The sequence below is a fragment of the Manis pentadactyla genome, chromosome 6 (assembly GCF_030020395.1).
Source record: "Manis pentadactyla isolate mManPen7 chromosome 6, mManPen7.hap1, whole genome shotgun sequence".
NCBI lineage: Eukaryota > Metazoa > Chordata > Mammalia > Pholidota > Manidae > Manis > Manis pentadactyla.
In genome coordinates this window covers 62054294-62078991 of record NC_080024.1, presented here as the reverse complement: position 1 = coordinate 62078991, position 24698 = coordinate 62054294, and the positions used below count along the sequence as shown (strand labels likewise).

Below are 24698 nucleotides of genomic sequence, written 5' to 3'. Positions count from 1 at the left end.
TGTGAAGCTGGTAGAATTTCCCAATCTAATCTGGTAGTCTTTAAACTACATACCCAAAATGTCTAAGTAATGCCAAGTCATTTTAAACCGTACACTTGGCCACCTATACAAATTTCACTTAATAGAGTTAAAATAATTTTCTACTACACATCATAGTCATAAAATACATATGTATGTAGAAAAATACTTACTCATATTTACTTACAAAACTTTAATCTGATATGACTTCAAAAATGTATTCTCATAGCATTTAAAAGGTTCTAACAGTACTACTTACAAGAGATCTACACAACTAACATGTTTACCTCTGAGCATAGGAAACAAATGGGTGATATTCTCCGTATTCTCTCTTTTTTCTCTTCTGTCTCTATCTCAGAAATGAAGTTCTACAACACAAGAAATATTCCATACATACTATTCTATACAATACCAAAATAAGACTCAGAAAAAAACCCACTTTTAAATAATAAAAACTGTATTACAGATTTTTCTTTTCTAGTCTATATCCACAAAACTGTCTTGTATACCATTGGTTTTCTTAGTTGCATAGTAAGAGTCACAGTGCAGCTGCTGACAGGACTGGGGGAAATCCATTTAGATTAAGCTGGAAAGTTATAGGGATTAGTCTTGATTAATGAAAAGAGAAACACAGCAAGATTTTTCAAGTGCTGCGGTTCCATTTAAAAGTTTTGAAAATTCACAAAACAGTAAAATATCTCTAAATATGAAGTTTGGTATGTGCATTTCAAAACAAATTTCTAACTAGATCCCAAACTTTAAAACAGAACTTCTTTTTTGGTGGGGGAAGGAGAAAAGAAATGAAAATACATGAATGGAAGGGAAAATATAAGTGATCTTATCCTTGTAAATTTCAGGAGCCAGAACATTACAATATTATAAAAAACAAAAATGTGTATATTTAGGAGAAATAGAAGGCAAATTGCTATCCATTATTTCTTGAGGATTCATAGGTCCAAATAAACATTTCAAAGACTCCTTTTAACTCAATCTCATGGAGAAAGTATAAAATATTTCACTTCTTTTATTGCATGCTTTTCATGCAACAAACAGGGAAAAAATGAGTTGTCTATGTTGGTTGTATCCAAGTGAAAATTACACAGAAACCCATGCCTGCTGGAGAGGAAACACAATTGCTGTGTTTTATTTAAGGAGTACTCAAGTTAGTTTAGAGAATTTATTGTGAAATTATAACTGCCAGACACTAACTAACTATAGATAATATACATGTTTTTCTCATCAAATTATGAGAATTAAATTCTAAGACAGATGGATGTATTTCTACCACACAATAATTAAATACATGTGAAACATTTTATATAATTTCCATTATTCTATAAGAAAATTATTATTCTATTTGACAGGTGAGAAAACAGGCTATAAGGAAACGAACCAAACTATCTTGAGTTTTTACTTTCTCTCATGAGCTTGACCTAAAGGAAGTTTAAAATGTTTAAGCGGGTTTCTTACTTCACACCACTTTAAGTAAATGGGTAGATATTGGCCTTCCATGGTTGTTTTGAAGATGAAACCAAATGAGAAAACATAAGTAAGTGCCCCAAAGTACAACCTATAATAGATGCTCAACAAATGGTAGTCATTATTCTGCTTGATATTTGGATATGTACATATATACACACAAATATATAAATGTATATAATGTTCTTTCCATTATATTGCTATGCACTAATGTAGTATTTGAACAGATTATATCACTTATCTGTTTGTACTTCAGCTAGTAAAAGGGATATGGGCATGTGCACACACATGCACAATTCCCTTCTCTCAAGAAAGTCTCAAAAACAAATCCAAAGCACTGAAAATACAAGGAAATAGAACAAATCACTATGTGGTTAAAAACACACACAAAAAACCAACCAAGAAAATACAACCTTCCAAGACTGACCAAGGAAGAAACAGAAAATCTAAACAGACCAATTACCAGCAACGAAATTGAAGCGGTAATCAAAAAACTACCCAAGAGCAAAACTCCCGGGCCAGATGGATTTACCGCAGAATTTTATCAGACATACAGAGAAGACATAATACTCATTGTCCTTAAAGTTTTCCAAAAAATAGAAGAGGAGGGAATACTCCCAAACTCATTCTATGGAGCCAGCATCACCCTAATACCAAAACCAGGCAAAGATTCCACCAAAAAAGAAAATTACAGACCAATATCCCTGATGAACATAGACACAAAAATACTCAACAAAATATTAGCAAACCGAATTCAAAAATACATCAAGAGGATCATAGACCATGACCAAGTGGGATTCATCTCAGGGATGCAAGGATGGTACAACATTCGAAAATCCATCAACATCATCCACTACATAAACAAAAAGAAGGACAAAATTACATGATCATCTCCATAGATGCTGAAAAAGCATTTGACAAAGTTCAACATCCACTCATGATCAAAACTCTCAGCAAAATGGCTATAGAGGGCAAGTACCTCAACATAATAAAGGCCATATATGACATACCCACAGCCAACATCATACTGAACAGTGAGAAGCTGAAAGCTTTTCCTCTGAGATCAGGAACAAGACAGGGATGCCCACTCTCCCCACTGTTATTCAACATAGTACTGGAGGTCCTAGACACAACAATTAGACAAAACAAAGAAATTCAAGGAATCTAGATTGGTAAAGAAGAAGTCAAACTGTCACTATTTGCAGATGATATGATATTGTACACAAAAAACCCTAAAAACTCGACTCCAAAACTACCAGAACTAATATCGGAATTCGGCAAAGTTGCAGGATACGAAATTAATACACAGAAATCTGTGGCTTTCTTATACACTAACAATGAACTAACAGAAAGAGAAATCAGGAAAACAATTCCATTCACAATTGCATCAAAAAGAATAAAATACCTAGGAAGAAAACCTAACCAAGGAAGTGAAAGACCTATACCCTGAAAACTACAAGACACTCTTAAGAGAAATTAAAGAGGACACTAACAAATGGAAACTCATCCCATGCTCTTGGCTAGGAAGAATTAATATCGTCAAAATGGTCATCCTGCCTAAAGCAATCTACAGATTCAGTGCAATTCCTATGAAATTACCAACAGCACTCTTCAACGAACTGGAACAAATAGTTCAAAAATTCATATGGAAACACCAAAGACCCCGAATAGCTAAAGCAATCCTGAGAAGGAAGAATAAACTGGGGGGGATCTCACTCCCTGACTTCATGCTCTACTACAAAGCCACAGTAATCAAGACAGTTTGGTACTGGCACAAGAACAGAGCCACAGACCAGTGAAACAGAACAGAGACTCCAGACATTAACCCAAACATATATGGTCAATTAATATACAATAAAGGAGACATGGACATACAATGGGGAAATGACAGCCTCTTCAACAGATGGTGTTGGCAAAACTGGACAGCTACATGTAAGAGAATGAAACTGGATCATTGTCTAACCCCATACACAAAAGTAAATTTGAAATGGATCAAAGACCTGAATGTAAGTCATGAAACCATAAAACTCTTAGAAAAAAACTTAGGCAAAAATCTCTTGTACATAAACATGAGTTACTTCTTCATGAACATATCTCCCTGGGCAAGGGAAACAAAAGCAAAAATGAACAAGTGGGACTATACCAAGCTGAAAAGCTTCTGTACAGCAAAGGACACCATCAGTAGAACAAAAAGGTTCCCTACAGTATGGGAGAATATATTCATAAATGACAGATCCGATAAAGGGTTGACATCCAAAATATACTAAGAGCTCACGCACCTCAACAAACAAAAAGCAAATAATTCAATTAAAAAATGGTCAGAGGAGCTGAACAGACAATTCTCCAAAGAAGAAATTCAGATGGCCAACAGACACATGAAAAGTTGCTCCACATCGCTAATCATCAGAGAAATGCAAATTAAAACCACAATGAGGTAACACCTCACACCAGTAAGGATCACCACCATCCAAAAGACAAACAACAAAAAATGTTGGCAGGTTGCAGAGAAAGGGGAACCCTCCTACACTGCTGGTGGGAATGTAAATTAGTTCAACCATTGTGGAAAGAAGTATGGAGGTTCTCAAAAAGCTCAAAATAGGGGGCGGAAGATGGCGGCGTGAGTAGAGCAGCGGAAATCTCCTCCCAAAACAGCATATATCTATGAAAATATAACAAAGACAACCCTTCCTAGAATAAAGACCAGAGGACACAGGACAATATCCAGACCACATCCACACCTGAGAGAACCCAGCGCCTGGCGAAGGGGGTAAGATAAAACCCCCTGCCCCGCGGGAGCCGAGCGCCCCTCCCCCCAGTTCCCGGCGGGAGAAGAGCAGGCAGAGCGGGAGGGAGACGGAGCCCAGGGCTGCCGAACACCCAGCCCCAGCCATCCGGGCCAGAGTGCAGGGCCCTCGATACTGGGAAAACAGGGCAGCAAGAACAGTGAGCAGGCACTGGAGGCTGGGCGACAGAGGACATAAGAAAAGCGCGCGACCATTTTTTTTTTTTTTTGCTTTTTTGCTGCTTTGTTTTGGCGAGCGCTTTTTGGAAGTCTTAAAGGGACAGGGACCCCAATATTAGGGAAACAGGGCAGAAAGACCGGTGAGCAGAGGCCTGAGGCTGGCACCGGAGAATAAAGAAAAACGAACGACCACCTTTTTTTTTTTAATTAAAAAAAAATTTTTTTTTTTTTTAATTAAAAAAATTTTTTTTCTTGTTTTTTTTGTGGTTGTTGTTTTGTTTTGGCGGGTGCTTTTTGGAAGTCTTAAAGGGGCAGGGCGGGCCACTTAATCCAGAGGTAGGGAATCCGGGATCTCTGGGCACCCTAACCCCTGGGCTGCAGGGAGCAGGGAGGCCCCTTACGGAGATAAATAGCCTCCCAGCAGCTCCTGCTCCAACGCGACTCCACCATTTTGGAGTAGCTGCCCGAGCCAGGCCACGCCCACAGCAACAGCGGAGATTAACTCCATAGCAGCCGGGCAGGAAGCAGAAACCCTGTCTGCGCGCAGCTGCGCAGCACAAGCCACTAGAGGCCGCTGTTCTCCCAGGAGAGGAGGGCCACAAACCAACAAGAAAGGAAGTCCTTCCAGCCGTCACTCGTCCCAGTTCTGCAGACTATTCCTATCACCATGAAAAGGCAAAGCTACAGGCAGACAAAGATCACAGAGACAACACCAGAGAAGGAGACAGACCTAACCAGTCTTCCTGACAAAGAATTCAAAATAAGAATCATAAACATGCTGACAGAGATGCAGAGAAATACGCAAGAAAAATGGGATGAAGTCCGGAAAGAGATCACAGATGCCAGAAAGGAGATCGCAGAAATGAAACAAACTCTTGAAGGGTTTATAAGCAGAATGGATAGAATGCAAGAGGCCATTGATGGAATTGAAATCAGAGAACAGGAACGCATAGAAGCTGACATAGAGAGAGACAAAAGGATCTCCAGGAATGAAACAATATTAAGAGAACTGTGTGACCAATCTAAAAGGAGCAATATCCGTATTATAGGGGTCCCAGAAGAAGAAGAGAGAGGCAAAGAGATGGAAAGTATCTTAGAAGAAATAATTGCTGAAAACTTCCCCACACTGGGGGAGGAAGTAATCAAACAGACCACGGAAATACACAGAACCCCCAACAGAAAGGATCCAAGAAGGGCAACACCAAGACACATAATAATTAAAATGGCAAAGATCAAGGACAAGGAAAGAGTGTTAAAGGCAGCTAGAGAGAAAAAGGTCACCTATAAAGGGAAACCCATCAGGCTAACGTCAGATTTCTCAACAGAAACCCTACAGGCCAGAAGAGAATGGCATGATATATTTAATACAATGAAACAGAAGGGCCTTGAACCAAGGATACTGTATCCAGCACGACTATCATTCAAATATGACGGTGGGATTAAACAATTCCCAGACAAACAAAAGCTGAGGGAATTTGCTTTCCACAAACCACCTCTACAGAACATCTTACAGGGACTGCTCTAGATGGGAGCACTCCTAGAAAGAGCACAGCACAAAACACCCAACATATGAAGAATCGAGGAGGAGGAACAAGAAGGGAGAGAAGAAAAGAATCTCCAGACAGTGTATATAACAGCTCAATAAGCGAGCTAAGTTAGGCAGTAAGATACTAAAGAGGCTAACCTTGAACCTTTGGTAACCACGAATTTAAAGCCTGCAATGGCAATAAGTACATATCTTTCAATAGTCACCCTAAATGTTAATGGGTTGAATGCACCAATCAAAAGACACAGAGTAACAGAATGGATAAAAAAGCAAGACCCATCTATATGCTGCTTACAAGAAACTCACCTCAAACCCAAAGACATGTACAGACTAAAAGTCAAGGGATGGAAAAACATATTTCAAGCAAACAACAGTGAGAAGAAAGCAGGGGTTGCAGTACTAATATCAGACAAAATAGACTTCAAAACAAAGAAAGTAACAAGAGATAAAGAAGGACACTACATAATGATAAAGGGCTCAGTCCAACAAGAGGATATAACCATTCTAAATATATATGCACCCAACACAGGAGCACCAGCATATGTGAAACAAATACTAACAGAACTAAAGGGGGATATAGACTGCAATGCATTCATTGTAGGAGACTTCAACACACCACTCACCCCAAAGGATAGATCCACTGGGCAGAAAATAAGTAAGGACACGGAAGCACTGAACAACACAGTAGAGCAGATGGACCTAATAGACATCTATAGAACTCTACATCCAAAAGCAGCGGGATATACATTCTTCTCAAGTGCACATGGAACATTCTCCAGAATAGACCACATACTAGGCCACAAAAAGAGCCTCAGAAAATTCCAAAAGATTGAAATCCTACCAACCAACTTTTCAGACCACAAAGGCATAAAACTAGAAATAAACTGTACAAAGAAAGCAAAGAGGCTCACAAACACATGGAGGCTTAACAACACGCTCCTAAATAATCAATGGATCAATGACCAAATCAAAATGGAGATCCAGCAATATATGGAAACAAATGACAACAACAACACTAAGCCCCAACTTCTGTGGGACACAGCAAAAGCAGTCTTAAGAGGAAAGTATATAGCAATCCAAGCATATTTAAAAAAGGAAGAGCAATCCCAAATGAATGGTCTAATGTCACAATTATCGAAATTGGAAAAAGAAGAACAGATGAGGCCTAAGGTCAGCAGAAGGAAGGACATAATAAAGATCAGAGAAGAAATAAATAAAATTGAGAAGAATAAAACAATAGCAAAAATCAATGAAACCAAGAGCTGGTTCTTCGAGAAAATAAACAAAATCGATAAGCCTCTAGCCAGACTTATTAAGAAGAAAAGAGAGTCAACACAAATCAACAGTATCAGAAACGAGAAAGGAAAAATCACGACGGACCCCACGGAAATGCAAAGAATTATTGGAGAATACTATGAAAACCTATATGCTAACAAGCTGGGAAACCTAGGAGAAATGGACAACTTCCTAGAAAAATATAACCTTCCAAGATTGACCCAGGAAGAAACAGAAAATCTAAACAGACCAATTACCAGCAACGAAATTGAAGAGGTAATCAAAAAACTACCAAAGAACAAAACCCCCGGGCCAGATGGATTTACCTCGGAATTTTATCAGACATACAGGGAAGACATAATACCTATTCTCCTTAAAGTTTTCCAAAAAATAGAGGAGGAGGGGATACTCCCAAACTCATTCTATGAAGCTAACATCACCCTAATACCAAAACCAGGCAAAGACCCCACCAAAAAAGAAAACTACAGACCAATATCCCTGATGAACGTAGATGCAAAAATACTCAACAAAATATTAGCAAACCGAATTCAAAAATACATCAAAAGGATCATACACCATGACCAAGTGGGATTCATCCCAGGGATGCAAGGATGGTACAACATTCGAAAGTCCATCAACATCATCCACCATATGAACAAAAAGAAAGACAAAAACCACATGATCATCTCCATAGATGCTGAAAAAGCATTTGACAAAGTTCAACATCCATTCATGTTAAAAACTCTCAGCAAAATGGGAATAGAGGGCAAGTACCTCAACATAATAAAGGCCATCTATGATAAACCCACAGCCAACATTATATTGAACAGCGAGAAGCTGAAAGCATTTCCTCTGAGATCAGGAACTAGACAGGGATGCCCACTCTCTCCACTGTTATTTAACATAGTACTGGAGGTCCTAGCCACGGCAATCAGACAAAATAAAGAAATACAAGGAATCCAGATTGGTAAAGAAGAAGTTAAACTGTCACTATTTGCAGATGACATGATACTGTACATAAAAAACCCTAAAGACTCCACCCCAAAACTACTAGAACTGATATCGGAATACAGCAAAGTTGCAGGATACAAAATCAACACACAGAAATCTGTGGCTTTCCTATATACTAACAATGAACCAACAGAGAGAGAAATCAGGAAAACAACTCCATTCACAATTGCATCAAAAAAAATAAAATACCTAGGAATAAACCTAACCAAAGAAGTGAAAGACTTATACTCTGAAAACTACAAGTCACTCTTAAGAGAAATTAAAGGGGACACTAACAGATGGAAACTCATCCCATGCTCGTGGCTAGGAAGAATTAATATCGTTAAAATGGCCATCCTGCCCAAAGCAATATACACATTTGATGCAATCCCTATGAAACTACCAGCAACATTCTTCAATGAACTGGAACAAATAATTCAAAAATTCATATGGAAACACCAAAGACCCCGAATAGCCAAAGCAATCCTGAGAAAGAAGAATAAACTTGGGCGGATCTCACTCCCCAACTTCAAGCTCTACTATAAAGCCATAGTAATCAAGACAATTTGGTACTGGCACAAGAGCAGAGCCACAGACCAATGGAACAGACTAGAGAATCCAGACATTAACCCAGACATATATGGTCAATTAATATTTGATAAAGGAGCCATGGACATACAATGGCAAAATGACAGTCTCTTCAACAGGTGGTGCTGGCAAAACTGGACAGCTACATGTAGGAGAATGAAACTGGAACATTGTCTAACCCCATATACAAAAGTAAACTCAAAATGGATCAAAGACCTGAATGTAAGCCATGAAACCATTAAACTCTTGGAAGAAAACATAGGCGAAAACCTCTTAGACATAAACATGAGTGACCTCTTCTTGAACATATCTCCCCGGGCAAGGAAAACAACAGCAAAAATGAGTAAGTGGGACTATATTAAGCTGAAAAGCTTCTGTACAGCAAAAGACACCATCAATAGAACAAGAAGGATCCCTACAGTATGGGAGAATATATTTGAAAATGACACATCCGATAAAGGCTTGACGTCCAGAATATATAAGGAGCTCTCACGCCTCAACAAACAAAAAACAAATAACCCAATTAAAAAATGGGCAGAGGAACTGAACAGACAGTTCTCCAAAAAAGAAATACAGAGGGCCAACAGACACATGAAAAGATGCTCCACATCGCTAATCATCAGAGAAATGCAAATTAAAACTACAATGAGGTATCACCTCACGCCAGTAAGGATGGCTGCCATCCAAAAGACAAACAACAACAAATGTTGGCGAGGCTGTGGAGAAAGGGGAACCCTCCTACACTGCTGGTGGGAATGTAAGTTAGTTCAACCATTGTGGAAAGCAGTATGGAGGTACATCAAAATGCTCAAAACAGACTTACCATTTGACCCAGGAATTGCACTCCTAGGAATTTACCCTAAGAATGCAGCAATCAAGTTTGAGAAAGACAGATGCACCCCTATGTTTATTGCAGCACTATTTACAATAGCCAAGAATTGGAAGCAACCTAAATGTCCATCAATAGATGAATGGATAAAGAAGATGTGGTACATATACACAATGGAATACTACTCAGCTATAAGAAAAGGGCAAATCCAATCATTTGCAGCAACATGGATGGAGCTGGAGGGTATTATGCTCAGTGAAACAAGCCAAGCGGAGAAAGAGAAATACCAAATGATTTCACTTATCTGTGGAATATAAGAACAAAGGAAAAACTGAAGGAACAAAACAGCAGCAGAATCACAGAACTCAAGAATGGACTAACAGGTACCAAAGGGAAAGGGACTGGGGAGGATGGGTGGGTAGGGAGGGATAAGGGGGGGAGAAGTAGGGGGGTATTAAGATTAACATGCATGGGGGGGTAGGAGAAAAGGGAGGGCTGTACAACACAGAGAAGGCAAGTAGTGATTCTACAACATTTTGCTATGCTGATGGACAGTGACTGTAAAGGGGTTTATAGGGGAGACCTGGTATAGGGGAGAGCCTAGTAAATATAATATTCGTCATGTAAGTGTAGATTAGTGATAGCAAAAAAAAAAAAAAAAAAAAAAAGGGCAGTTCCTGTGTGGTAACCTCCAACGAGTTCTACACAAGGGTATAAAGGGCATATAAAAGTGTAGGCAAAGGGTCTGTTTGTGTTTATACAGAGGATCAAAGCCTAATTGGGCTACCCCGAAAATGAACTAAGATACGATATGAAAAAGAACTTCCAACATCTGCACCCTCTGGAAGACTCATGCCAGAAGATGATCATCAAAAAACCCCAACAAAGATCCACGCACTGCTACAGCTGTAGATGCACTCATCCCACCAGTTCCTGGACCTGCCATGGGAATGAGGAAGGAGATATCTAAGCTGGCCTGTGCATACAGTAAAACAACAAAATTGGACTGGATCTATACTGTTGGAACTCAACCAAGAATTTGGAGAAGTGCAAATTGTAGCGCTCCAAAGTCTTACAACTACAAACTATTTATTGTTAAAAGAACATATGGCATGTGAACAGTCCCCAGGAATGGGTTGTTTTAATTTGTCTGATTTCTCTCAGACTGTTCAAGTTCATTTGGACAATATCCACCATATCATAGATAAGTTTTCACAAATGCCTAAGGTGCCTAACTGGTTTTCTTGGTTTCACTGCAGATGGCTGGTAATTACAGGTATGCTTTGGTTATGTAACTATACTCCTATTATGTTAATGTGTGTGTGCAATTTAAGTAGTAGCTTAAAACCTATACATGCTGAAGTTACTCTACAAGAAGATATATCAAAGAAATAATCAATCTTCCCATGTTTTCTTCCGCCTGCTACTTCTATAGCTTTTCTTCTTCCTTCCTAATTACAACCCTTAAATAGAATTCGTGCCTCATATCAAATTTACCGAGTATCATAATTCTTCCAAGTGGTAAAGATACCTCAAGACAAATGCTGGGCATAGAAGCCACAGGGCATAAATATGAAAGAAGTAAAAAGCTAACTTTTTCAAACAATAAGGCTTCTCTCTCACTTACCAACTTCACATTTCCCTGTATGGCCCCGGAAGATGACTGGTTAGCCAGAGACGGGTAAGATTCCTCAAGGGAGGAACAACCTAAGACAGGCACAGTCGCAGGGGGGCCATCAGGTGAGAAATTGGGGATCAACAGAGGTGAGGCTTAGAACCTCACCCCCCCGTTCTGAGAGAAATCTTCTGCATACGTGGATGTTTTATTGCCCTGGTCTAGCTTGGATTAACACATAGTCTACAGGCACACACCTGATCATCTACATGTGCTCTCTTACAACACTAAACTATGTTTTCTATCTTTATCTTGTATCTACCTACCACTTCAGCATTTTATTAAAAATAATAATAATAAAGAGAGAAATGTGGTATCCACATATAAATCAAGTATAAAAACCAAATGAGTATTCATATTTGAACTGACTGTTTATAGTTCATAATGCATGAGCAAAACCGAAAGTTTCTGTGATGACTGCCCTTGTACTGTTCACTATGTAACTTATTCATTATGTAAGAATTTGTTCTACATGTAAAAACTTGTTTGTTATGCCTCAGAAGATTGGAGACTGACAAAAATTAGGCTTGGGGTGGAATAATGATTGTGCATTGAGCATTGACTCCCCTATACAGAATTTTATTGTCGTTAACAACCATTTGATCAATAAACATGAGAGATGCCCTCACAACAAAAAAAAAAAAAAAAAAAAAAAAAGGACAGACTTCCAATGGTAAAAGAAATTAGTAACCGGGATGTAAGGTATAGCATAAGGAATATAGTCAAGATATTGTAACAGCCTGGTAGGGTGATAGCTGGAACCTAGAATTATGTATATAAATGTTCTACCACTGTGTTGTACACTTGAAACTCATGTAATGTAATACTGTGTGTCAACTACCCTTCAATAAAAAATAATTATTAAAAAAAAAAAAAAAAAAAAAAGCTCAAAATAGAAATACCATTTGACCCAGGAATTCCACTTCTAGGAATTTCCCCTAAGAATTCAGCAACCCAGTTTGAAATAGACAGATGCACCCCTATGTTTATCACAGCACTATTTACAATAGCCAATAAATGGAACCAACCTAAGTGTCCATAGTAGATGAATGGATAAAGAAGATGTGGTACATATACACAACGGAATATTATTCCGCCATAAGAAGAAAACAAATCCTACTATTTGCAACAACAAGGATGGAGCTAAAGGGTATTATGCTCAGTGAAATAAGCCAGGTGGAGAAAGACAAGTACCAAATGATTTCACTCATATGTGGAGTATAAGAACAAAGACAAAACTGAAGGAACAAAACAGCAGTAGAATCACAGAACCCAAGAATGGACTAACAGTCACCAAAGGGAAAGGGTCTGGGAAGTATGGGTGGGAAGGGAGGGATCAGGGCAGGGGAAAAAGAAAGGGGGCATTATGATTAGCATGTATAATGTATGGGGAGGCATGGGGAGAGCTGTGCAACACAGAGAAGACAAATAGTGATTTTACAGCATCTTACTATGCTGATGGACAGTGACTGTAATGGGGGTTGTGGGGGGGACTTGGTGAAAGGGGAAACCTAGTAAACATAATGTTCCTCATGTAACTGTAGATTAAGGATACCAAAAACAACAACAACAACAAAAAGAAAACCAACCATGTGGTGGAATAAAATATCTTAAAAGAGGACTGATAAATATGTATTTTCTATGTAAAAATATATAAACGATTTTAATTGTTGTCCCTACAAAGAACTACTATCAGCACATGTCTGGAAAGTAGTTTTCAGTGATAAGTCCATGAAAATAAACACATAATTTTAGATACAATTTTTATATTACCTTTAGTTGGCATTCTCTAATCAGGGTATAGTGAATTTTTCATCTCAAATTTCATAGTGTGTGAACTGTTTCACAACAACAAAACCTTATCTAAATGAAATTTATAGTGATAGGAAATGTGGCTAGTATCTGACCTAATTCTCAGGTCTCATCTGCCTTTCTAGCATCACCAAGAGGCCAAAGCTGAGACACTATAGTAGAATAGTAAAGAACATTAGTTCTTGAGATAAAGTTCGGTTTGAATCTTGGCACCATTGACTGGCTCTGTAACTTTCTAAAGTTCTTCAATCTCTTCTCTACTGGCTTTGCTTTATTAAAATAATAACGGTTTATTTACTATTTAAGGTCATTGGAAGTCTTAAATGTAACTGGTACAGTTAAGTGTTCAGTACCTATGGACTGATGTCAACTCCTACTAAAACAACAATGCTTTAGGTATAGGAATTATCTGCTATTTTTCTATTTTGTGATATTCTCTCATTTCCCTCTTCATTTACACATCAACTCCTTCACCTGCAGCAGTGAAGAATTTTTTAAAATGTACAAAGTTTTATTAGGTATTAACATTTCAAAGCAGTTGCTTCTATACATACAGCCTTGAAAAAGAGCATTATAGATTGTATAACCAAAAAGGATTATGACTCCCTCTTCTTTTATATATATTTTTAAATTAAAATATCATTGATATACAATCTTATGATGGTTTCACCTACATAAAATAGTGGTTCAACCTTCACCCATATTATCAAGACTTCAACCCCTCCATTGCAGTCAATGTCTATCAACATAGTAAGATGTTATAGAGTCATTAATTGTATTCTCCGTGCTGTACTACCATCCCAGTGACCTGCCTATGCTGTGATTGTGAATTATAGTGCCCCTTAATTTCCTTATACCTCCCCACCCACCTTCCCCAATCCTTTCCCTTTGGAAACCACTATCCTTTCTCAGTGTCTACGAATTATTCTTAACACATTATATAGTATGCTAGAAGGAAAAAAAGGCAAATTCTATTTGTCATATTAATATAAAAACTGATCTGTGATTATAGCGGTTTTCTGGGGTCTGTAGTACTATTTTAGACTTTGCAACTTAATGCAATTTTTAGCTCTGGTTTCTCTGACAAAATTTTTATATATGGTATAAATCTTATATATACTAAAGTGGATGCTAACATATATTGTAACAATATTATAAGTATATATAGTTAATAAAATGACAAGGCAAGGGAAAAAACAGCAGCAGCTACAGCTAAAGTTTATTATCCTAAGAAAAGCAGTTGTCATCTTGAGAATTGTTTCATTTTCTTAACTAAAACACTAATCAATTTAATGGAGATATTTTCTAAGATAAAACACAGCAGAATGTTAAAGTTAATTAAAGCAATATTTTCAAAGATTTCTGAAGATTCACAAATATATCTTGTATTATCACATGTAGAAGAGGCACAAACATTCAAGTCAAATGGGTCTATTGCTACTACTTGCCTGCTGCAAGAACTTGGGCATGTTTTGTAATCTTTCCAATTACCCTATCTGTAAAATGGGCATGATAACATCTATGGTTCATAAATATTCATCAAATTTTCATACAAGTTTCATCTGTTCTTCTATTAACAACTCATCAATTTCTAAGCTCAAAAGGGTGCCTGCCATACGACAGGAACTCAATAATGAATGATGGTTTGCTATGTATATCTTTTGGTTTGATAAAGGAAAAGCTAAGTCAAATGTCATTTAATGGTGGGGGGGCACAACAGACAAAAGAAAAATGGCATAACAATTTAAAAGATAACAATTTTAAATATAAATTATGCATGAAAAGTACTAGTGACTTTCATGCTCGAAACATCCAGATACGCTCTTTTTTTTTTTTTTTCCCAGTTACACTCTTTAGGAAAACACTTTTGAAACATCATTAAAAAACACACACAAAAAGCTAACCTTTTCAAACAATATTGCCTCTCTCTCACTTACCAACTTTACATTTCCCTGTATGGCCCCAGAAGATGACTGGTTAGCCAGAGACGGCTAAGATTCCTCAAGGGAGGAACAACCTAAGACAGGCACAGTTGCAGGGGGGCCATCAGGTGAGAAATTGGGGATCAACAGAGGTGAGGCTTAGAACCTCACCCCCGTTTTGAGAGAAATCTTCTGCATCCGTGGATGTTTTGTTGCCCTTGTCTAGCTTGGATTAACACTTAGTCTACAGGCACACACCTGATCATCTACATTTGCTCTCTTATAGCACTAAACCATGTTTTCTACCTTTATCTTGCATCTACCTACCACTTCAGCATTTTATTAAAAAAAATAATAATAATAATAATAAGGGAGAAATGTGGGATTCACATATAAATCAAGTATAAAAATCAAATGAATATTCATATTTGACCTGATTGTTTATAGTTCATAATGCATGATCAAAACCGAAAGTTTCTGTGATGACTGCCCTTGCACTGTTCACCATGTAAGAACTTATTCACTATGTAAGAATTTGTTCACCATGTAAGAACTTGTTCGTTATGCTTCAGAAGATTGGAGACTGATGAGAATTAGGCTTGGGGTGGATTAATGATTGTGCATTGAGCATTGAGTCCCCTTATACAGAATTTTATTGTTAACAACCATTTGATCAATAAATATGAGAGATGCCCTCTCAAATAAAAAAAAAAACACACACAGTAAAACATTACCAAATGACAGATGTTATCTGATCTTTTCTTTTAAATTTCAAAATAGACTAAACCCAAAGATGTTTTCCACGGACTGCACTGCTCTTATTTAAAGAATTTATAAGGAAAATGTTGTTAATCATCCAGGAATATTGATTCTCCCTTGATCTTAGTGACAGAGTACTGAAAAGGCATTTCTGTATCTTTATTAATGGAAACAGAAATCTTATTTAATCTGTTTGTTAGCTTAATCTACTTCCAAGCAAAAATACAGATCTCTTAATGCAATGATGAAAATGCTTCATTTCAGTAAAAATCCAATTCAAGACCAAATTAAATATAATGTCATGAGGGCCATGTCGGGATTTGTCTGAGGATCCAGTGAAATAATGTAAATTGAGACACTGTAAAGTTTTGAGAAAATGTAGGTTATCAAAACTATTCTTAGTAAAGTTCAATCTATTTCTTTAAGGTCATACATTGAGTGACTTTTAAAAGAAGTGCTTTATGAGTGGTTGCATGGATAAGCAAGTTACTAGACAAGCATGAAAAAGGAAAGATGAAATTCAAAATAAACCCATATAATAATCGCCAACTATTATTTTAAAGGGTGTTTAAAACATTTAGCAATTTTAACTATTTCTGGACTGTAAGAAATGAACTATAGCAAGGTAGAAAATAAATTATTTTTTTTCTAATGGTCATTCTTAAGTCCCAAATTAAATTTTTTAACACACTTAGGATATGTTTTAAAATTTATTTAATGGCAATGTATTTGAAAAGAATTTGTAAGTTCCTTCAAATGACTGTCTTCACATTTTTTTCTTTTTCAGGGCTCCGTCCCACTTGCCTCTGTATTTGCCACTCCCTGCCCCTGAACTGAGCTTCCCTTAGCTTCTCTCACGGCGCACTCCCTTGCTTCATAAAGCCTTCTTTGGCACTGCCGACTTAAATAGCAACCCCCTTACCTTGCTTTATTTTTATTCAATATCTTAATCACTTCCTGACATCAAATTAAATATTTGCTTGTTGGTTGTCCATTATCTCATGAAACTATAAACCTGTGGGGCAAGGGCTTTTTTCTGTTCACCATCTAGAATGGTATGTACACACAGAAGGGCTCAATGACAATCTTCTTAGAAAAGGAAAAAGAAAACATAGTACCTACCTCCTCAAAGAACTCACAGTTTTCATAAGGAACATAAATTTGAAATTTATATTCATGATAACAGTTCTTAGAAAGTTAATTTTGCTTCTTTACAAAGTATTAAAAAGACTGAATGGATACTAAAGTGTAGCCACTAACTTACAGATTAGGGGTGTACTCCAAGTTCCTAAGTCAGTTATTTTGGAACATATTTTTAAGCAGAATTTTTTAATTGGTGATAAAAATGGTCACAAATACCAAAATATGTCTCACACAAACTGCATTATTTCTACTATTATGAATTAAGCTGGCTTTGAGGGTATTTCATAATCTAATATTTTTGATGGGGCAATTCTTTCTAGGTCTGTTTAGAATAGGAGATGGAATAGTTTGAGTAATGTAACTAGCCTCAAATATAGATATACAATTCTACAAAGAGGTTTTACTTCTACTTTGTTCTTATTCTAGTCAGAGCAATAACTGCCCACTATAAGGAAAGATGGGAATATGGTGATACCCAGAAAATACTTATTTTAAGGGGTAGTATTATGTACGGGGAATGAGAGTAGGAGAAGAGATCAAGACTATCTCCAACACAGTCCAGAAAAGCTCATAAATTGGGTACCTGCAACCTTGGGAATATTCCACAGTTAGAAAAAAAAATCCTACCATGGCAAACGTACTCATGAAGGGTGAGAAGGTGCCAGAGATATTTGCATGGGCATCTTTTCTTTGTTTTCTTGCCATAACTCAATTCATTAAAATTATAAAATTCTGAAGGGAATCTTAGAGATGATCTCCTTTTATTCTTTACTAACCTTCACTGCCTCACTTCAACACAGACATATTATATGTTCAGAAATAGAGAAAATAAGATAAAGGAGATCACAATGGAACTGTTTTAAAAGGCTTTTAAGGAATAAACACCTATTTTTTAAGAAAAAATTTATGCTATTACAACAGTTAAAGAATGATTTACTCTTAATGGAAGTGAAGGAGTAACAATAAAATTCCCTAAGCTGCAAATGGTGAAATCACAGGGCCAAATCTGAGAGATGAGGATGGAGGGATAATGAAGATAGTGGTAGTATCATAGGAATCTTATTGCAAGTGCTACTGCACAATAGAGACGGTTCTCAGTCACTTCTTTTTTTTTTGGAGGACAACTGCTTCAAAGCATGGAACGACAGCTGTAAATATACATACAATACATTTTGTTCCTTTATTCATATAATGTAAAGAAAAACATAAAGACTGTATCCAGAAGATACATTCAGAAGACTAAACAAGTCATTTTTCTTTTATTGTATTTGTTGAGTTACGTTAATTAAATTTGAGGAATACTGTTTATACAGAACACATTTTATGTGAACATTCTGATGAACTGTCTTCAATACATGAAAGGCTAAGTAATTTGCCTGAGGTAAAAGAACAGTTGCAGCAAATAAAAGATGGCAATACCAGTACTTAAGTTCTAAAGTAGCAGTGTTCTTAATACACCAAATTTCCTAGTAATATATACTACCTTATTTACAAATAGATTTCATATTCAAAGTTTTTTAGAATTCATTTTCCTTACAGAACCAATGTTATTAATGGTACCCAGTATTCTGGTCTAACCTTCAAAAGGCTATTTAACTCAACCACTGAATGTTGTAGCTGAACCACAACATTAACTCCAAAGGCAGACCTTGTGACTAGGGAACACACTAGAAAGTAGAGGTAAAAAGAGCAGAGAAAGTAATACTCTTCCCCTATCCTGAATATAAGCAGGAAATACTAGGCAAAACAATGAAATTATACAAAATCTCACCCTTTCCTTTCCTTTTCTATAGGCTTCTCCCAGGAAAAACTGTTACTCAGATCCTATATACTGCATTAAAGCTCCTTTCTAAATCCTTCACAAGACCCTGACCTATGTCTTCCACTCCCAACAGTCCTAAGATTTCTGGGCTTTAAAATTCTTTTCTACCTCTACCAACTACTAGTAGTCAAAACTCCCATTTTATAAGTGTAATTCTCTTAACTCATTGGTTTAGAAACAAAATCTGACTCAGAAGTCCTTAATATCTGGGGCACAGATTTTTAAAAATATTAATAGTCCTTGAATTATTCAGCAAAGTGAGTGGGGTAAAGAGGCAGGGAAATTCTTTAACATGGATCATTTGTAATTTGAAGAACACTGTATAACTATAAGCCAAACCTTGCCTTTAATTTCCTAGATTATATATGTGTAGATTATAAAAAATGTGGAATATGTTTTAATTTCATATGAGAAAACCCTAAAAATTAAAAAATCTGTTATCTAATAAAGATAACAACTGACCCTCGCAAAAGTTAACGCTTTCTCAGTCAGCTATCTTGCAAACAGAAATTATTGTCTTTAAGTAGTATGGGCAAAAAATGCACATAGGCCAGTGGAAATTCCTAATACACATAATATGGTTGGTCAATAGCATTATGTTCATATAAAGATGTGCTTTCTTCTATAATTATATTTTTATAATATAGAATTAGAAATCTAATTTGGTTTCATTTCGATTAAGTCCTCCAGGGTACCTCTTGATCAAAATATGAAATTGCTGAAAGAGTAACCAAAAAGCATGTAAGAAAACCAGAAATTTACAAGCATTATTACATGAACATATGCAATGAACATGTGCAAATGCAAAAGAACATTTCAAGTAATACGATTCCTGAATAGGCAAAGGTCTTTTCCTTCTCACTTCTTTCAGCCTTGCATCTCGTAATAAAAATATTGTTTGCTTTAGTATATTCTTAACTCTCAAGACTCTGATTAGAGAAATTAAAAAATAATCAATTCCACAAAATCCATTCACCAGAAATTATTTGAAATCCCAGTTCATAGTGCATATGATACAGTTTCAAAGCTCTATAAAAATACAAATTAAAAAGCAAATAATTGAGAATTATCTCATAGCAAAAACAAGAAACTGTAAAATGGAAAGGAATCTTAAATTTTCTTTTTAAATTGTTTTATAACTTACTTCAGTAAAATTAAGAGTATCTTATATAGGAACTTACTAACTTAATCAACACTATATATATTTCAAAAAGAGAGAATCACTCAGTTTAGACTTCCAGAATGCCCTTGACTTGCTCTAAACCCTTTTATATCTATTAAAGGAACAAATAAGCACTAGTCCTCATAAAGGAATCACCACTAAAAGGTACTTAATTTATGAAAACCATTACAAATTTTAGCTTATAAAATTTAATTTAGCTAAAAAACTCCTTATATGTTATACCTACCAACATTATGTTATGATTCCAAGCAGGGAGGAAAACCCTCAGAATAAATAATGTATTCTCACAGCCTTCATAATGTTAGATATTTCAAGATGAAGCTGACACAACATCCCTCTAAAAGTATAATGAACTGCAAGTGATAAAAAAAGCAAATAATCCTAGGAATTATTCCATGGATATTTCAGGGCTTTTACTTTGCCAGACTAGTAGATAATTAAATGAAACATTTTTAAAAATCTTATATATGTGAATTTTGCTTTATGAAAACTTTATATGAAATGAAACATTTCAAATCAACTTGAGGAGCCTCCTGAACTAAAATGACTTAAGAATAATCATTTCCATTCTATTTGTTTCAAGTAAATCAAATGTATAACAATGTAATTTTTCCAAACCATATTTGTGTTAAATTTCTAGTTCCAATGAGTAATCTTGTTAGAAATTGATGACTTCTTATAAGTTTTACAGAAAGAGTTTAGTATTTATAGATATATGTTTCTATAGATACACAGACATACGAAATCGTATGTCAAAAATGAACATACTTCCCCCTTTGTACATAGTTGCTAAGAAGTAGTACCTGTAATTCCTATAAACAGTTTAAGAAATGAATATTGTATTTATTCCACAATTCTCCCTCTAACCAGGCACACAATATATAGTATCACCAAACTATTTTTAGTTCTTCTGTACAAATTATGTGGGAACTAACAAAAATAGAAAAGTGGGTGTGGAGGGACTGCATAATAAGATTAAGAACTAATAAAACCTTTTTCTATTTAAAATTCATATAGTGAACTGACACATTGCCCTTGATTATATAACAGCTAAAAAGACTTTGCAAATACCTATCTACCTATCTTGAATCAATTGCAACACTCAAGATTAATTGACTCATATAATATTAGCCAAAGGGTATCAGTGACCACAAGCCCACCAGGACATATCCAAATATGTGTGTTACACACACACATGCACACAAGAAGTCTGAATGTCCTAAATTTTAGTTGTATTTTCCAGTTGAATATGAATGTCATATAATAAGCAACAAAATATAATTATTCTTTATCTATAGTTTTAAGAAAGATGGGGGCAAGAGAACAAGAAAATAAAATATATTTGGAAGCTTATGTAAGCAGGTCCACTAAATACATAAAATTAGTTTGCTCTACTGATTTCCTAATTGGATGGCATATACTACTAACAGAGCAGCAAAGGTGCAAAGATTGAAATTTAAACCCCTAATTAAGCAATGGTTTGACAGTTCTAATGTCCTGTACCTGCTTGACACCAGGACTCAGTAGGCAATCTCAAATGAAAATTAGTACAGTGTATATAATCTTAGTTGTAACAACTGGTTATATTTAAAAAATCACTGGCACCCACCAAAGGCAACAACTTCTGTGTCTCTGTAGTCATTCAAAGAACAGCAATTTGTAATAATAAAAAAAGGATTCTGTGGACTCCCCCAGCAACATCTTGATTACTGTCATCTGATCATAACACAACTGCAACTAACCCAGCTGCCATGTCAGCTTCTCTTCAGGGCTAGGTCTTAATCATAAATCAACGAAATGACTAATTCAACATTATTAAAACCATTCAATAGATGCTTGAAGCCATTCCAGTTTTTACATCTTTCAAAAGGTCAACACACCTACTCAATAACAACCTGATTTTGCAAAATGCTTCCTTCTTTTCTAGGATTGAAAAATAACATGTTACCACTTAAAGTGAACTTTAACTAGTGATTAAAATGTTCATTACTTCTGAAATGGTGACCCACTAAAACGTAGTTTTAGCCTTCCCCTTGTGGTCAACATCACAAACCCCTCCTCTTTCCTGACCATTTGAAAATAGTTTTCTAGATCTAAAAGATCCATGAAAAGATTTAGTACTGCTTCCTGCATCAGTCCTAATTTGCTACAGTAACATTAGATAATAACCTTAAAAAGAAAAAACTTTTTCTTCTGCTAAAGGAACAACTAATGCAAAAGGAGCTTAGATATAAACATTACCTAAAAATAGATGCTACACAAATTAAAAGGATTTTGTAGTTAAAATGTATTTTAACTATTTACATCTGCTTGCAGTGTTATAAATGATGAAAACCTAGTGTTCATATCCTTCATAATAAAAATTTATTCTGCACTTTAATAAAAGGCTATGTTGCATAAACAGAGGATTTAAAGCTGTAGCAGAGTGGCTGAATGAAAGGAAAATGGCAATCTTTCTGGCTCCAGTAGATGCCATTCCCTATCACACAATGTTTCGCACTCATAAATACATGACAAATACTTCCTCAATCATTTTTTACGAGCAGGGATGCACAGGGGGTAGTCAATGGCTAGCTTGAGGGAAAATAGGAACAGCAGGCGGCAGAAACTGTACAGAAAATGGCTATGTGGTAAATTCTCTTCTGGAACATCACTCAGTTACCCAGTCTTTGATCTTTCAGCTACAATTACACTAACTTCCACAAGATCTGATCCTCCCCACCCCCACCAAACACACACACAACTCCAAACCAGATCACTACTTATACATAAAATCTAAAATTTGGTTTTGTTAAGTGGGATCATCTATACCTCTACATTTTTATAAATTAAAATTTGCTACTTAGACAAGAGTTTACCTTCAATTGGCTATAACCGTATCATCATCACAACTGGTCTCAAAATACATGGGGTGTCTGGCGACAGCTAAATCACAGACTGGCGTCTCCCAAGCAGTCTGTCTACCATTAGGGTCTGGGAAATGGTATTTACTATACAATTAGAGCCAGGGAGTTCTACCTGTAATCATCTAAATACAGGTGTGAGAAGCCCCTTTGGGCAAGGAAACTGACTCATCTCTTTTCATGTAAACTTTGATGTCTGTATTGTTTCACAGAGCCTCAGGAAACCTTACCATTCATACTACAATGATTTATTAACTGAGGTCAAGTCATAAATTTTAAAATTATTTTCCAAAGTTCACAATTTTTAACACATTAATCATCAAATTTATAAGAATTTGACAGAAGACAGAACTGATTATTTGAAGCTAATTATCTATTGTAGGACATTGACAAGTCAGAACTAAATTTTCATTTTAGATTTATGCTTTCTAGAACATTACCAATAAAGAGGCCAAATTCAGCTTCCCATCAGGAAGACAAAATGTCTTATGGTAACATCAACAGGGCATTTTTAGTTGCAGTAATTTCACAGAATTTATTCTAATGATTTATTGGAGTTAACCATCTGACATTAATTATTGTTTTGGCTTCCAGTCTATGAATGTTTATTTTTCAGTTTAAAGCTTCTCACTCTTTGATATCATATGGAAATGAGAATTTTTAATGGAAAATTGAAACCATGTGCATCTAAGTACTTAATGAAGTACAGGGAAAAAAACGACAATATATTTTAGGAGAATTCAGATATTTTGCTTTGGATAGTTTTGATTTGTTTGTATGACTTAGTAGTATAAAATATTGAGGGCACAGTGAGGCAAGTCAAAGTGAGTACTATGCCAAATGTGTACAGCCCATGTTAAATAAACATAGGATTTTTGGAAATTATTAGTAAACGAAAGGAAACCTCATGCATTTTGGTTACATGTCAAAGATAACATCAGTACATAAATGCATAGTTTTGTACATTTTTAAGGTATCTGAAACAAATACCTGGTCTTTTCCCTCCCATGCCCATTTTTTTTCATTAAAAACATTTTTTAAAGCATTCAATCTGTATTTTAAGATTTATGCCCAGCTATAATTTCAAGTGGATATTTAAAAGTCACATATATCACCACAGCTTGAAATTCCTAGTTTAAAAATTTTTTTGCTCCAGCTAAATGTACTCATTTCACAGGAAACAAACAATGTCTATTAAATTTGATAAGTAAATATATAATGATTCAATATTGCCTAATTTAATTCTATTTGTTTTTTTCTTAAGTTTTCTCAGTGGAAATCAATTAGGAGACTCATCCTGGAATGTAAACACCAGGCAAAACTTCCTCATTCATTTTAAACTTTTTAATAATGAGAAAAGTATTAAAATCAAACACAGCAGTAAGTACATATGTATGTGTGTTTGTGTGTGTACAGATTCAGTATGTCTGGGGATGTCTGGGGAGGAAAAACTTACCATTTGTTTTTCTTCCTAATGTAGTCTTTTTCAGAAAGATTAACCAAGTAGACCATTGGTTTTGAAGTCAGAAATAAGTTTTTATTCAACACTTCAATCTGAAGTGGGAGACAGAGAAATAATCATGTTTAAAAGTTGAGTAAATATTGAGTAAGTTATTGAATAACTAAAAGCAAACTTTTTTAAAGCAGGCAACCTCTTTCATTTGCATAATTCTTGTTTCTAAAAGATTAGTTGATATGAAATATCAGGAGTAGGGAAAAAGAAAAAAATAAGCCTGAGAATAAGCAATCATTGACAGAAATAAAGTTTTATTAGATATAAAAAGAAGTATAA

The 24698-nt window shown here is 35.7% G+C and overlaps 1 protein-coding gene across 1 annotated transcript in view; it reads right to left on the bottom strand.

Annotated features, from left to right (window-relative positions):
- OLA1 (Obg like ATPase 1) overlaps nucleotides 1-24698 on the bottom strand; it is a 211839-nt gene that overhangs the window by 30769 nt on the left and 156372 nt on the right. Inside the window, exon 7 of the mRNA XM_036876951.2 lies at nucleotides 24363-24460. Coding sequence (XP_036732846.1) covers nucleotides 24363-24460 — 98 coding nt within the window. The remainder of the gene's footprint in view (nucleotides 1-24362; nucleotides 24461-24698) is intronic.